The 17805-nt window shown below is 44.1% G+C and overlaps 1 protein-coding gene across 5 annotated transcripts in view; it reads right to left on the reverse strand.

Moving 5' to 3' along the window:
• Positions 1 to 17805, reverse strand: part of LOC128698978 (uncharacterized) — a 254009-nt gene that overhangs the window by 76416 nt on the left and 159788 nt on the right. For all 5 annotated transcript variants that reach the window (XM_070096946.1, XM_070096945.1, XM_070096943.1 and 2 more), the window contains exon 3: positions 9800 to 9964. In XM_070096946.1, the coding sequence (XP_069953047.1) occupies positions 9800 to 9964 (165 nt within the window). The remainder of the gene's footprint in view (positions 1 to 9799; positions 9965 to 17805) is intronic.

The raw sequence follows: 17805 nt of genomic DNA on the forward strand, positions 1-17805 counted from the left end.
TGTTCACTCCACATCTTAAAGCCACTGTCCTACAGTCTAGTGTTCATTCTACATCTTCAAGCCACTGTCCTACAGTCTAGTGTTCATTCTACATCTTCAAGCCACTGTCCTACAGTCTAGTGTTCATTCTACATCTTCAAGCCACTGTCCTACAGTCTAGTGTTCATTCTACATCTTCAAGCCACTGTCCTACAGTCTAGTGTTCATTCTACATCTTCAAGCCACTGTCCTACAGTCTAGTGTTCACTCCACATTTTCAAGCCACTGTCCTACAGTCTAGTGTTCACTCCACATCTTCAAGCCACTGTCCTACAGTCTAGTGTTCACTCCACATCTTCAAGCCACTGTCCTACAGTCTAGTGTTCACTCCACATCTTCAAGCCACTGTCCTACAGTCTAGTGTTCACTCCACATCTTCAAGCCACTGTCCTACAGTCTAGTGTTCACTCTACATCTTCAAGCCACTGTCCTACAGTCTAGTGTTCACTCCACATCTTCAAGCCACTGTCCTACAGTCTAGTGTTCACTCTACATCTTCAAGCCACTGCCCTACAGTCTAGTGTTCACTCCACATCTTCAAGCCACTGTCCTACAGTCTAGTGTTCATTCCACATCTTCAAGCCACTGTCCTACAGTCTAGTGTTCACTCCACATCTTCAAGCCACTGTCCTACAGTCTAGTGTTCACTCCACATCTTCAAGCCACTGTCCTACAGTCTAGTGTTCACTCCACATCTTCAAGCCACTGCCCTACAGTCTAGTGTTCACTCCACATCTTCAAGCCACTGTCCTACAGTCTAGTGTTCACTCTACATCTTCAAGCCACTGCCCTACAGTCTAGTGTTCACTCCACATCTTCAAGCCACTGTCCTACAGTCTAGTGTTCACCCCACATCTTCAAGCCACTGTCCTACAGTCTAGTGTTCACTCCACATCTTCAAGCCACCGTCCTATAGCCTAGTGTTCACTACACATCTTCAAGCCACTGTCCTACAGTCTAGTGTTCACCCCACATCTTCAAGCCACTGTCCTACAGTCCAGTGTTCACCCCACATCTTCAAGCCACTGTCCTACAGTCCAGTGTTCACCCCACATCTTCAAGCCACTGTCCTACAGTCCAGTGTTCACCCCACATCTTCAAGCCACTGTCCTACAGTCTAGTGTTCACCCCACATCTTCAAGCCACTGTCCTACAGTCTAGTGTTCACTCCACATCTTCAAGCCACCGTCCTATAGCCTAGTGTTCACTCCACATCTTCAAGCCACTGTCCTACAGTCTAGTGTTCACCCCACATCTTCAAGCCACTGTCCTACAGTCCAGTGTTCACCCCACATCTTCAAGCCACTGTCCTACAGTCCAGCGTTCACTTCACATCTTCAAGCCACTGTCCTACAGTCCAGTGTTCACCCCACATCTTCAAGCCACTGTCCTACAGTCCAGTGTTCACATCTTTAAGCCAGTCCTACAGTCCAGTGTTCACTCCACATCTTAAAGCCACTGTCCTACAGTCCAGTGTTCACATCTTCAAGCCACTGTCCTACAGTCCAGTGTTCACTCCACATCTTCAAGCCACTGTCCTACAGTCCAGTGTTCACTCCACATCTTCAAGCCACTGTCCTACAGTCTAGTGTTCATTCTACATCTTCAAGCCACTGTCCTACAGTTTAGTGTTCACTCTACATCTTCAAGCCACTGTCCTACAGTTTAGTGTTCACTCCACATCTGAAAGCCACTGTCCTACAGTCTAGTGTTCATTCTACATCTTCAAGCCACTGTCCTACAGTCTAGTGTTCATTCTACATCTTCAAGCCACTGTCCTACAGTCTAGTGTTCATTCTACATCTTCAAGCCACTGTCCTACAGTCTAGTGTTCACTTGAACATTAAAATGGTATAAAATACCGACAGGTTGTTAGGTAAGACACATATGCAACAGTTAGGTATCTTTATTATGAAACGTTTCGCCTACACAGTAGGCTTCTTCAGTCGAGTACAGAAAAGTTGATAGAAGCAGAAGATACTTGAAGACGATGTAATCAGTTCATCACCCTTAAAGTTTTGAGGTGGTCAGTCCCTCAGTCTGGAGAAGAGCATTGTTCCATAGTATGAAACAATATGGAGATGAAGTGACACGATGGAGCTTTATATAGCGCCAAGAGGTGAGACGTAGGTCACTAGAAGAGGTAAGAACTCAGATGTTGAGAGGTCAGGTCCCTCTCAAATCCAGCCGCTCTCACTAGTGGAAGTTGTAAATCAACATCGACAACTTCCACTAGTGAGAGCGGCTGGATTTGAGAGGGACCTGACCTCTCAACATCTGAGTTCTTACCTCTTCTAGTGACCTACGTCTCACCTCTTGGCGCTATATAAAGCTCCATCCTGTCACTTCATCTCCATATTGTTCCATACTATGGAACAATGCTCTTCTCCAGACTGAGGGACTGACCACCTCAAAACTTTAAGGGTGATGGACTGATTACATCGTCTTCAAGTATCTTCTGCTTCTATCAACTTTTCTGTACTCGACTGAAGAAGCCTACTGTGTAGGCGAAACGTTTCATAATAAAGATACCTAACTGTTGCATATGTGTCTTACCTAACAACCAGTGTTCACTTCTTCAAGCCACTGTCCTATAGTCTAGTGTTCACTCCACATCTTCAAGCCACTGTCCTATAGTCTAGTGTTCACTCCACATCTTCAAGCCACTGTCTTACAGTCTAGTGTTCACTCCACATCTTCAAGCCACTGTCCTACATTCCAGTGTTCACATCTTTAAGCCAGTCCTACAGTCCAGTGTTCACTCCACATCTTAAAGCCACTGTCCTACAGTCCAGTGTTCACATCTTCAAGCCACTGTCCTACAGTCTAGTGTTCACTCCACATCTTCAAGCCACTGTCTTACAGTCTAGTGTTCACTCCACATCTTCAAGCCACTGTCCTACAGTCTAGTGTTCATTCTACATCTTCAAGCCACTGTCCTACAGTCTAGTGTTCACTCCACATCTTCAAGCCACTGTCCTACAGTCTAGTGTTCATTCTACATCTTCAAGCCACTGTCCTACAGTCTAGTGTTCATTCTACATCTTCAAGCCACCGTCCTACAGTCTAGTGTTCACTCCACATCTTCAAGCCACTGTCCTACAGTCTAGTGTTCACTCCACATCTTCAAGCCACTGTCCTACAGTCTAGTGTTCACTCTACATCTTCAAGCCACTGTCCTACAGTTTAGTGTTCACTCCACATCTTCAAGCCACTGTCCTACAGTCTAGTGTTCACTCCACATCTTCAAGCCACTGTCCTACAGTCTAGTGTTCATTCCACATCTTCAAGCCACTGTCCTACAGTTTAGTGTTCACTCCACATCTTCAAGCCACTGTCCTACAGTCTAGTGTTCATTCCACATCTTCAAGCCACTGTCCTACAGTCTAGTGTTCACTCTACATCTTCAAGCCACTGTCCTACAGTCTAGTGTTCACTCCACATGTTCAAGCCACCGTCCTACAGTCTAGTGTTCACTCCACATGTTCAAGCCACCGTCCTACAGTCTAGTGTTCACATGTTCAAGCCACCGTCCTACAGGCTAGTGTTCACTCCACATCTTCAAGCCATTGTCCTACAGTCTAGTGTTCACTCTACACGTTCAAGCCACTGTCCTACAGTCTAGTGTTCACTCTACATGTTCAAGCCACTGTCCTGCAGTCTAGTGTTCATTCCACATGTTCAAGCCACTGTCCTACAGTCTAGTGTTCACTCCACATGTTCAAGCCACTGTCCTACAGTTCAGTGTTCACTCCACATCTTCAAGCCACTGTCCTCCAGTCCAGTGTTCACTCCACATCTTCGAGCCACTGTCCTACAGTCTAGTGTTCACTCCACATCTTCAAGCCACTGTCCTACAGTCCAGTGTTCACTCCACATATTCGAGCCACTGTCTTAGTCTAGTGTTCATTCCATATCTTCAAGCCACTGTCCTACAGTCCAGTGTTCACTCCACATCTTCAAGCCACTGTCCTCCAGTCCAGTGTTCACTCCACATCTTCGAGCCACTGTCTTACAGTCTAGTGTTCACTCCACATCTTCAAGCCACTGTCCTACAGTCCAGTGTTCACTCCACATCTTCAAGCCACCGTCCTACAGTCCAGTGTTCACTCCACATCTTCAAGCCACTGTCCTACAGTCTAGTGTTCACGCCACATCTTTAAGCCACTGTACTACAGTCCAGTGTTCACATTTTCGAGTCACTCTCCTACAGTCCAGTGTTCACTCCACATCTTCAAGCCACTGTCCTACAGTCTAGTGTTCACTCTACATCTTCAATCCACTGTCCTACAGTCCAGTGTTCACTACACATCTTCAATCCACTGTCCTCCATCCAGTGTTCACATCTTCAAGCCACCATCCTACAGTCTAGTGTTCACTTCTTCAAGCCACTGTCCTATAGTCTAGTGTTCACTCTACATCTTCAAGCCACTGTCCTATTGTCTAGTGTTCACTCCACATCTTCAAGCCACTGTCCTACAGTCCAGTGTTCACATCTTCAAGCCACTGTCCTATAGTCTAGTGTTCACTCCACATCTTCAAGCCACTGTCCTATAGTCTAGTGTTCACTCCACATCTTCAAGCCACTGTCCTATAGTCTAGTGTTCACTCCACATCTTCAAGTCACTGCCCTACAGTCTAGTGTTCACTCCACATCTTCAAGCCACTGTCCTATAGTCTAGTGTTCACTCCACATCTTCAAGCCACCGTCCTATAGTCTAGTGTTCACTCCACATCTTCAAACCACTGCCCTACAGTCCAGTGTTCACATGTTCAAGCCACCGTCGTATAGTCTAGTGTTCACTCCACATCTTCAATCCACCGTCCTACAGTCCAGTGTTCACATCTTCAAGCCAACGTCCTATAGCCTAGTGTTCACTCCACATCTTCAAGCCACTGTCTTACAGTCTAGTCTTCACTCCGCATCTTCAAGCTACTGTCCTACAGATTAGTGTTCACTCCACATCTTCAAGCCACTGTCTTACAGTCTAGTGTTCACTCCACATCTTCAAGCCACTGTCCTACAGTCCAGTGTTCACTCCACATCTTCAAGCCACCGTCCTATAGCCTAGTGTTCACTCCACATCTTCAAGCCACCATCCTACAGTCTAGTGTTCACTCCACATCTTCAAGCCACTGTCCTACAGTCTAGTGTTCACCCCACATCTTCAAGCCACTGTCCTACAGTCTAGTGTTCACTCCACATCTTCAAGCCACCGGCCTATAGCCTAGTGTTCACTCCACATCTTCAAGCCACTGTCCTACAGTCTAGTGTTCACCCCACATCTTCAAGCCACTGTCCTACAGTCCAGTGTTCACCCCACATCTTCAAGCCACTGTCCTAGAGTCCAGTGTTCACCCCACATCTTCAAGCCACTGTCTTACAGTCCAGTGTTCACCCCACATCTTCAAGCCACTGTCCTACAGTCTAGTGTTCACCCCACATCTTCAAGCCACTGTCCTACAGTCTAGTGTTCACTCCACATCTTCAAGCCACCGTCCTATAGCCTAGTGTTCACTCCACATCTTCAAGCCACTGTCCTACAGTCTAGTGTTCACCCCACATCTTCAAGCCACTGTCCTACAGTCCAGTGTTCACCCCACATCTTCAAGCCACTGTCCTACAGTCCAGCGTTCACTTCACATCTTCAAGCCACTGTCCTACAGTCCAGTGTTCACCCCACATCTTCAAGCCACTGTCCTACAGTCCAGTGTTCACATCTTTAAGCCAGTCCTACAGTCCAGTGTTCACTCCACATCTTAAAGCCACTGTCCTACAGTCCAGTGTTCACATCTTCAAGCCACTGTCCTACAGTCCAGTGTTCACTCCACATCTTCAAGCCACTGTCCTACAGTCCAGTGTTCACTCCACATCTTCAAGCCACTGTCCTACAGTCTAGTGTTCATTCTACATCTTCAAGCCACTGTCCTACAGTTTAGTGTTCACTCCACATCTTCAAGCCACTGTCCTACAGTCTAGTGTTCATTCTACATCTTCAAGCCACTGTCCTACAGTTTAGTGTTCACTCTACATCTTCAAGCCACTGTCCTACAGTTTAGTGTTCACTCCACATCTGAAAGCCACTGTCCTACAGTCTAGTGTTCATTCTACATCTTCAAGCCACTGTCCTACAGTCTAGTGTTCATTCTACATCTTCAAGCCACTGTCCTACAGTCTAGTGTTCATTCTACATCTTCAAGCCACTGTCCTACAGTCTAGTGTTCATTCTACATCTTCAAGCCACTGTCCTACAGTCTAGTGTTCATTCTACATCTTCAAGCCACTGTCCTACAGTCTAGTGTTCACTCCACATTTTCAAGCCACTGTCCTACAGTCTAGTGTTCACTCCACATCTTCAAGCCACTGTCCTACAGTCTAGTGTTCACTCCACATCTTCAAGCCACTGTCCTACAGTCTAGTGTTCACTCCACATCTTCAAGCCACTGTCCTACAGTCTAGTGTTCACTCCACATCTTCAAGCCACTGTCCTACAGTCTAGTGTTCACTCTACATCTTCAAGCCACTGTCCTACAGTCTAGTGTTCACTCCACATCTTCAAGCCACTGTCCTACAGTCTAGTGTTCACTCTACATCTTCAAGCCACTGCCCTACAGTCTAGTGTTCACTCCACATCTTCAAGCCACTGTCCTACAGTCTAGTGTTCATTCCACATCTTCAAGCCACTGTCCTACAGTCTAGTGTTCACTCCACATCTTCAAGCCACTGTCCTACAGTCTAGTGTTCACTCCACATCTTCAAGCCACTGTCCTACAGTCTAGTGTTCACTCCACATCTTCAAGCCACTGCCCTACAGTCTAGTGTTCACTCCACATCTTCAAGCCACTGTCCTACAGTCTAGTGTTCACTCTACATCTTCAAGCCACTGCCCTACAGTCTAGTGTTCACTCCACATCTTCAAGCCACTGTCCTACAGTCTAGTGTTCACCCCACATCTTCAAGCCACTGTCCTACAGTCTAGTGTTCACTCCACATCTTCAAGCCACCGTCCTATAGCCTAGTGTTCACTACACATCTTCAAGCCACTGTCCTACAGTCTAGTGTTCACCCCACATCTTCAAGCCACTGTCCTACAGTCCAGTGTTCACCCCACATCTTCAAGCCACTGTCCTACAGTCCAGTGTTCACCCCACATCTTCAAGCCACTGTCCTACAGTCCAGTGTTCACCCCACATCTTCAAGCCACTGTCCTACAGTCTAGTGTTCACCCCACATCTTCAAGCCACTGTCCTACAGTCTAGTGTTCACTCCACATCTTCAAGCCACCGTCCTATAGCCTAGTGTTCACTCCACATCTTCAAGCCACTGTCCTACAGTCTAGTGTTCACCCCACATCTTCAAGCCACTGTCCTACAGTCCAGTGTTCACCCCACATCTTCAAGCCACTGTCCTACAGTCCAGCGTTCACTTCACATCTTCAAGCCACTGTCCTACAGTCCAGTGTTCACCCCACATCTTCAAGCCACTGTCCTACAGTCCAGTGTTCACATCTTTAAGCCAGTCCTACAGTCCAGTGTTCACTCCACATCTTAAAGCCACTGTCCTACAGTCCAGTGTTCACATCTTCAAGCCACTGTCCTACAGTCCAGTGTTCACTCCACATCTTCAAGCCACTGTCCTACAGTCCAGTGTTCACTCCACATCTTCAAGCCACTGTCCTACAGTCTAGTGTTCATTCTACATCTTCAAGCCACTGTCCTACAGTTTAGTGTTCACTCTACATCTTCAAGCCACTGTCCTACAGTTTAGTGTTCACTCCACATCTGAAAGCCACTGTCCTACAGTCTAGTGTTCATTCTACATCTTCAAGCCACTGTCCTACAGTCTAGTGTTCATTCTACATCTTCAAGCCACTGTCCTACAGTCTAGTGTTCATTCTACATCTTCAAGCCACTGTCCTACAGTCTAGTGTTCATTCTACATCTTCAAGCCACTGTCCTACAGTCTAGTGTTCATTCTACATCTTCAAGCCACTGTCCTACAGTCTAGTGTTCACTCCACATTTTCAAGCCACTGTCCTACAGTCTAGTGTTCACTCCACATCTTCAAGCCACTGTCCTACAGTCTAGTGTTCACTCCACATCTTCAAGCCACTGTCCTACAGTCTAGTGTTCACTCCACATCTTCAAGCCACTGTCCTACAGTCTAGTGTTCACTCCACATCTTCAAGCCATTGTCCTACAGTCTAGTGTTCACTCTACATCTTCAAGCCACTGTCCTACAGTCTAGTGTTCACTCCACATCTTCAAGCCACTGTCCTACAGTCTAGTGTTCACTCTACATCTTCAAGCCACTGCCCTACAGTCTAGTGTTCACTCCACATCTTCAAGCCACTGTCCTACAGTCTAGTGTTCATTCCACATCTTCAAGCCACTGTCCTACAGTCTAGTGTTCACTCCACATCTTCAAGCCACTGTCCTACAGTCTAGTGTTCACTCCACATCTTCAAGCCACTGTCCTACAGTCTAGTGTTCACTCCACATCTTCAAGCCACTGCCCTACAGTCTAGTGTTCACTCCACATCTTCAAGCCACTGTCCTACAGTCTAGTGTTCACTCTACATCTTCAAGCCACTGCCCTACAGTCTAGTGTTCACTCCACATCTTCAAGCCACTGTCCTACAGTCTAGTGTTCACTCCACATCTTCAAGCCACTGTCCTACAGTCTAGTGTTCACTCCACATCTTCAAGCCACTGTCCTACAGTCTAGTGTTCACTCCACATCTTCAAGCCACTGTCCTACAGTCTAGTGTTCACTCCACATCTTCAAGCCACTGTCCTACAGTCTAGTGTTCACTCCACATCTTCAAGCCACTGTCCTACAGTCTAGTGTTCACTCCACATCTTCAAGCCAGTGTATTGTAATGCTGATGCTGACTTAAGACACTGGAAAATTATAATAGAAAACACAGGTATCATACTTGTAGTAAATATCTCTTCGATATTTCTCATGTTTGTCTGAACCTCTACAGACCTAAAAATGTGAGATAACTTGCCAGAGAAATTACAAATTTATGAATTCAGATGAAATGTATAAAAGTTCTGTATGCTTGATTAGTCTAATTGATTTACAACATATATATTCCCCTGAAATAAATTTAAATGTAATCCCTAAAATTGACCCCATATTCCTGATTTCTTTATTTTTAATTATATCTCGAACCGTTATTACATCATTACCTTTTTATCTGACCTTTTAATCCTCTTTAAGGTGATCTTATTTTACCAGTGATTATTTTCTTGCTATAAAGTCCTGAAAGCATTTCATAAAACTAAAATTTTATTTAATACGAATATCACTCTTAAAATTAGTCCAGTCTTCATTAGATGAAGTTAACTTAATTTGTAAAGGATTATTAAACTTGGAGCTGTATTAAAGTTTAAAGGATTACACACATCAATGAGTATGTTGTTAGATTACTTAAATAGGTTATTACTGATGCTAATATCAAGTTATATGCAGTATAGTTATCTTCTTGTTGCATATGTTACATATAAATGAATCAATAAATCACTTATAATGTATTTACTTAAAGATTTAAATTTGAAAGAAATTATTTTTACATTGAGCTTCACACCTAAAACACAGAAAAAATGATATATACATAAACATACACTTGCGCTTCTCTCTTTCTCTCGTTCGCTGTATCGCTGAGACATAAAACAAAGATTCATAGAATGATGTGATGATAAAGCTGTGATAATAAAGCTGTGATAACAGTGCAAAAACTGTGGCACTCACCGGGAACACAGAGCTTAGGAATGGCGAGACCCTGGATGACCCTGACCTCGTAGTTGTCGCGACACTGACACTCAGTATAATTAATAGAGTACTCCCGGCAAAGAGCATGTTCTTCATGATACTGACACTGGTCATGATGGATACAAGGTTTACCGAGCAGTACAGCTGTGGAAACAAAAGAAGATCATCAGCAACAGCAAGCAGACACATACATGAATCAAATGTGTCTATTATTTTTACCACATCAGCCATTTCCTACTGAGGAGAAGACCCAGAATAAAAAAAAAGGAAGAACAATATTGTTCGTTCAATATCTGTCTTCTAGAAGTACAGAGATCATAATTCGAATAACCAAAGTGTGCAACATTCACACCCATTCTTCAGAGTAGAAAAATCCTCTGATTTATCCACTGATGAAATTAATGTAAGTAAGGGGATAGTATACAGCTCTATGTTAAAACAAAATATTCCCAATTGCCCTCAGAGATTCTTTAAGTCATATGATAAATTTATTAATAATAAAAAACTGCACCTTACTAAAGCAGATAAAATAAATGCAATAGTAATTTTCAAAGAAACCGATTACCAAGAGAAAGTGAATAATCTCCTAGATGATACCGATACCTATTCTAAACTTAGAAAGAATCCCTTAGAAATTGTTAATAGCAATTTCAATAAAACAATAAAACATCTACTGAAAGGCAAAGATGAATTAATTAAAAAATTTACTTCCATTAATCCATCTTTACCCTACATGTATGGATTTATAAAATCACACAAACCAGGTAATCCAGTAAGACCAATTATTAGTTCCATAAGTTCAGTTTCTTACAAATTATCTAAATGGCTTGTTGATATTTTGAGACTAATTCCCGGAAAATTTCTAACTTGAATGTTAAAAGCAATGTAGATTTAGTGGATAAATTAAGCACCTTGACTGATTTAAATGATTTCAATATGGTTAGTTTTGATGTTAATTCCTTGTTTACAAAAGTTCCAGTTGATGATTTACTAAGTTTCTTATCTGAAGAGCTTGTTAATTACGATTTACCATTGCCAGTTCCTACTTTCATTAAACTTATTAAACTTTGTATTGCTGATGCAAAATTTGTATTTAATGATGAGTTTTACACTCAAAAGTTTGGTATGGCAATGGGAAATACTCTTTCATTTGTTCCTAGTAATTTACACATGGAATGTTTTGAAACAAGACTGCTTAACAAAATCCTTCCTAATAGAGCTAAGTGGTATAGATATGTTGATGATATTTTGTGTATTATGCCTAAGAATGTAGATATAAACCTTGTTAAATTAAATAACCTAGCTCATTCTATAAATTTTACTCTTGAGTTTGAAGTAAATAACTCATTGCCTTTCCTAGATGTTTTAATTATTAAGGGAAACAATGATTTTAAATTTTAAATTTACAGAAAACCTACAAATAACTATTCCTATGCACACTATTATTCTTCACATCAAGATAAAGTTAAACTGTCGGTTTTCTCATCAATGTTTTTGAAAGCTTTAAGTATCTGTAGTCCAGAGTTCATAGATGAAGAAATCTTCAAAATTTATGAAATAGCTAATGATCTAAAATACCCAAGAAACGTAACTGATAAATCCTTTAAATACCTAGAAATACTTTTTACAATCCAACAAGGGACTACCAATCTTATTCAACTAAAAATATGTTGGTTCTCCATTACCATGAAAACTTGGTTGATATGCCTTCTCTTCTTAACTTTTAATAACAAAGCTGTATTTAAGAATCTTGATACAGTAAAAAAAAAAAACTTTGATAAAAAATTCCCCCCAAAATGTTGACGGATGGATCTATAAGATTCCTTGTAAGAGATGCGATAAAGTTTATTACGGTCAAACTGGTAAAAGTCTCGAACTAAGATTAAAACAACATAAATATAGCATTAGAACTGGACAAGATTCTAATCCTCTATTTATTCATGTGAGAGATTTTAACCATCCAATTGATTTTCAAAAGGCCGAGAAAGTTGTAGGTTAGGTAAAGTTAAAATACATAGCCTATATCTACATTATTAACATACAGTTAACAGAAGATAATGACACCAATGGGCAGCTTACATTCTGGCAGTACAGGATATATATAGGGTGTCCTATTTTTTTCAGATACCCTTTGAGAATGCCTTTGTAAAAAAGAGCGTATAGAAATCATTCTCATGGCTGGATCGGAAAGCTGTCGCCAGGCTGCAATGAACTTTAACAGGAAACATTGCAAGCATATCACACACGACACTATTGCCAAACTTATTGCGAAATTCAGAAAAAGACTGAAAGTGTTGCTGACCAAATGTGTTAACACGGGTTCATTATGAGTGGGAGACGAGCATCCGCCTGTGTTTACAAAGAAATGGCAATCAAGTAGCGAATATTCTCTAAACGAAGTTACATTTTGGTAAAATTGCTAAATTTCCCTAAGGACACCCTGGGAGACCCTGAAGTGTTTTACAGCACTAGTATCCTCATGTTCACTGTGTAACTTCCAGGATGCGCTGAACGACTAAGACCTGTGCAATGTCAGGTTTCTCTGATGAACAAATCAACACCAACACTCTCGTCTTTATACTGCAGAAGACGGTTTCATCTAGACGCTGAAACTTTCAGTCTGTCTTTCTAATTATTTTCCTAAACACTGTATAATTCCTGTAGTGGGTTTCCCAAGGCAAGACTACTGCACAAGTCATCAACAGAGAAGAAAACGACGACACTTCCACACCTAGCAGCCAGTGCTGGGTCACCTCATAATAATAATAATAATAATAATAATAATAATAATAATAATAATAATAATAATAATAATAAAATATAATAATAATAATAATAATAATAATAATAATAAAATATAATAATAATAATAAAAATATAATAATAATATAATAATAATAATAATAATAATAATAATAATAATAATAATAATGATAATGATGATAATAATAATAATAATAATAATAATAATAATAATAATAATAATAATAATAATATCTTTATTTCTACACGTACATGTACCAGGTATACAGGCCTAGCTGACATCAGTGACATACTACTATATAGAAAGCCGCTTGTTATGCACAGCATTTCGGGCAAATTAGGTCCATTTTGTCCCCAGGATGCAACCCACACCAGTCGACTAACACCCAGGTATCCATTTTACTAATGGATAAACACGGACATCAGGTATCTTATGGAAACACATCCTAATGTTTTCCAGCAGTACCGGTGAATCGATCCCTGGACCTCAGTGTGTGAGCTGAGTGCGCTGGCGATCGAGCTTCAGGACGGAAAGAGACCCGGAGCGGGACCATACCAGTTAACCACTTCAAACCCTCGCTTGTACTGGGCTTATATCACACGGATCCGTGTGATAATATTTAAAATACCAACAGAGCTGAAGACGTTGCTGTTGCTTAATCCGTTACAGTGCAACAACTGCACAAAAATCAAAAGCAGCAGCAACATTAGAAACATAGAGAAAATATAAGGGTAGTGAGAGAAGTATAAATATAAAGGCAGTGATAGCAGGAGTACAATTATAAGTGAAGTGACAGCAGTGCAAAAATAAGGGCAGTGACAACAAGAGTACAAAAATGACGTATATGACTGAGGGACTGACCACCTCAAACTGTTTCTCAAAGGTTGATGGACTGATTGCATCATCTTTATCTCGTCATTTCTGCTGTCTACAATACATTCTTCTATTTGACTGAAGAAGCCTACCGCGTAGGCGAAACGTTCCAACAATAAAAATACCCAACTGTTGCATGTATCTTAATCATCAGTACATATATGACGACCGTAGCGCCAGGAGTTCACCTTTGACAGTACAGGATCCGAGAACAACGGGACACTAGTGGAGGTCGAAACTTTAGATGAGTCATAAGGACGTCAGGAAGTATTTCTTCAACCCTAAAGGGTTGGCAGGACGTGGAACACTCTGGAGGGTGAAGCAGTAGGGGCAGGATCCATACATAGTTGTATGACGGCCGTGGCAATACAAACATGACGGCCGTGGCAGTAGCAGTACAAACATGACGGCCGTGGAAGTAGCAGTACAAATATGACGGCCGTGGCAGTAGCAGTACAAACATGACGGCCGTGGAAGTAGCAGTACAAACATGACGGCCGTGGAAGCAGCAGTACAAACATGACGGCCGTGGCAGTAGCAGTACAAATATGACGGCCGTGGCAGTAGCAGTACAAACATGACGGCCGTGGAAGTAGCAGTACAAATATGACGGCCGTGGCAGTAGCAGTACAAACATGACGGCCGTGGAAGTAGCAGTACAAACATGACGGCCGTGGAAGTAGCAGTACAAACATGACGGCCGTGGAAGTAGCAGTACAAACATGACGGCCGTGGAAGTAGCAGTACAAATATGACGGCCGTGGCAGTAGCAGTACAAACATGACGGCCGTGGAAGTAGCAGTACAAACATGACGGCCGTGGAAGTAGCAGTACAAACATGACGGCCGTGGCAGTAGCAGTACAAACATGACGGCCGTGGAAGTAGCAGTACAAATATGACGGCCGTGGCAGTAGCAGTACAAACATGACGGCCGTGGAAGTAGCAGTACAAATATGACGGCCGTGGCAGTAGCAGTACAAACATGACGGCCGTGGAAGTAGCAGTACAAACATGACGGCCGTGGAAGCAGCAGTACAAACATGACGGCCGTGGCAGTAGCAGTACAAATATGACGGCCGTGGCAGTAGCAGTACAAACATGACGGCCGTGGAAGTAGCAGTACAAATATGACGGCCGTGGCAGTAGCAGTACAAACATGACGGCCGTGGAAGTAGCAGTACAAACATGACGGCCGTGGAAGTAGCAGTACAAACATGACGGCCGTGGCAGTAGCAGTACAAACATGACGGCCGTGGAAGTAGCAGTACAAACATGACGGCCGTGGCAGTAGCAGTACAAACATGACGGCCGTGGAAGTAGCAGTACAAACATGACGGCCGTGGAAGTAGCAGTACGAACATGACGGCCGTGGCAGTAGCAGCACAAACATGACGGCCGTGGCAGTAGCAGTACAAACATGACGGCCGTGGAAGTAGCAGTACAAACATGACGGCCGTGGAAGTAGCAGTACAAACATGACGGCCGTGGCAGTAGCAGTACAAACATGACGGCCGTGGAAGTAGCAGTACAAACATGACGGCCGTGGCAGTAGCAGGACAAACATGACGGCCGTGGAAGTAGCAGTACACACATGACGGCCGTGGCAGTAGCAGTACAAACATGACGGCCGTGGAAGTAGCAGTACAAATATGACGGCCGTGGCAGTAGCAGTACAAACATGACGGCCGTGGAAGTAGCAGTACAAACATGACGGCCGTGGAAGTAGCAGTACAAACATGACGGCCGTGGAAGTAGCAGTACAAACATGACGGCCGTGGAAGTAGCAGTACAAACATGACGGCCGTGGCAGTAGCAGTACAAACATGACGGCCGTGGAAGTAGCAGTACAAATATGACGGCCGTGGCAGTAGCAGTACAAACATGACGGCCGTGGAAGTAGCAGTACAAACATGACGGCCGTGGAAGTAGCAGTACAAACATGACGGCCGTGGAAGTAGCAGTACAAACATGACGGCCGTGGAAGTAGCAGTACAAACATGACGGCCGTGGCAGTAGCAGTACAAACATGACGGCCGTGGAAGTAGCAGTACAAATATGACGGCCGTGGCAGTAGCAGTACAAACATGACGGCCGTGGAAGTAGCAGTACAAACATGACGGCCGTGGAAGTAGCAGTACAAACATGACGGCCGTGGAAGTAGCAGTACAAACATGACGGCCGTGGAAGTAGCAGTACAAACATGACGGCCGTGGAAGTAGCAGTACAAACATGACGGCCGTGGAAGTAGCAGTACAAACATGACGGCCGTGGAAGTAGCAGTACAAACATGACGGCCGTGGAAGTAGCAGTACAAACATGACGGCCGTGGAGTAGCAGTACAAACATGACGGCCGTGGAAGTAGCAGTACAAACATGACGGCCGTGGAAGTAGCAGTACAAACATGACGGCCGTGGCAGTAGCAGTACAAACATGACGGCCGTGGAAGTAGCAGTACAAATATGACGGCCGTGGCAGTAGCAGTACAAACATGACGGCCGTAGCAGTAGTACAAACATGACGGCCGTGGAAGTAGCAGTACAAACATGACGGCCGTGGAAGTAGCAGTACAAACATGACGGCCGTGGAAGTAGCAGTACAAACATGACGGCCGTGGCAGTAGCAGTACAAACATGACGGCCGTGGAAGTAGCAGTACAAACATGACGGCCGTGGAAGTAGCAGTACAAATATGACGGCCGTGGAAGTAGCAGTACAAACATGACGGCCGTGGAAGTAGCAGTACAAACATGACGGCCGTGGAAGTAGCAGTACAAACATGACGGCCGTGGAAGTAGCAGTACAAACATGACGGCCGTGGAAGTAGCAGTACAAACATGACGGCCGTGGAAGTAGCAGTACAAAAATGACGGCCGTGGAAGTAGCAGTACAAACATGACGGCCGTGGCAGTAGCAGTACAAACATGACGGCCGTGGAAGTAGCAGTACAAACATGACGGCCGTGGAAGTAGCAGTACAAATATGACGGCCGTGGCAGTAGCAGTACAAACATGACGGCCGTGGCAGTAGCAGTACAAATATGACGGCCGTGGAAGTAGCAGTACAAACATGACAGCCGTGGCAGTAGCAGTACAAACAAGACGGCCGTGGAAGTAGCAGTACAAACATGACGGCCGTGGAAGTAGCAGTACAAATATGACGGCCGTGGCAGTAGCAGTACAAACATGACGGCCGTGGCAGTAACAGTACAGCAAAAACATGACGGCCGTGGAAGTAGCAGTACAAACATGACGGCCGTGGAAGTAGCAGTACAAATATGACGGCCGTGGCAGTAGAAGTACAAACATGACGGCCGTGGAAGTTGCAGTACAAACATGACGGCCGTGGAAGTAGCAGTACAAATATGACGGCCGTGGCAGTAGCAGTACAAACATGACGGCCGTGGAAGTAGCAGTACAAATATGACGGCCGTGGAAGTAGCAGTACAAACATGACGGCCGTGGCAGTAGCAGTACAAACATGACGGCCGTGGAAGTAGCAGTACAAATATGACGGCCGTGGCAGTAGCAGTACAAACATGACGGCTGTGGCAGTAACAGTACAAATATGACGGCCGTGGAAGTAGCAGTACAAACATGACGGCCGTGGCAGTAGCAGTACAAACATGACGGCCGTGGAAGTAGCAGTACAAACATGACGGCCGTGGAAGTAGCAGTACAAACATGACGGCCGTGGAAGTAGCAGTACAAATATGACGGCCGTGGAAGTAGCAGTACAAATATGACGGCCGTGGCAGTAGCAGTACAAACATGACGGCCGTGGAAGCAGCAGTACAAATATGACGGCCGTGGCAGTAGCAGTACAAACATGACGGCCGTGGAAGTAGCAGTACAAACATGACGGCCGTGGAAGTAGCAGTACAAACATGACGGCCGTGGAAGTAGCAGTACAAACATGACGGCCGTGGCAGTAGCAGTACAAATATGACGGCCGTGGAAGTAGCAGTACAAACATGACGGCCGTGGCAGTAGCAGCACAGACATGACGGCCGTGGCAGTAGCAGTACAAACATGACACCAGTGGCAGTACAAACATGACATCAGTGTCAGAAGCAGTACAAATATGGCATCAGTGGCAGAAACAGTACAAACATGACAGCAGTAGCAGTACAAACATGACAGCAGTACCAGTACAAACATGACAGCAGTAGCAGTATAAACATGACAGCAGTGGCAGTAGCAGTACAAATATGACATCAGTGGCAGTAGCAGTACAAACATGACAGCAGTACCAGTACAAACATGACAGCAGTAGCAGTACAAACACGACAGCAGTGGCAGTAGCAGTACAAACATGACAGCAGATCACAACATAATAGAGGTCCAGACA

This window comes from Cherax quadricarinatus, chromosome 55, assembly GCF_038502225.1.
Source record: "Cherax quadricarinatus isolate ZL_2023a chromosome 55, ASM3850222v1, whole genome shotgun sequence".
Taxonomy (NCBI): Eukaryota; Metazoa; Arthropoda; class Malacostraca; order Decapoda; family Parastacidae; genus Cherax; species Cherax quadricarinatus.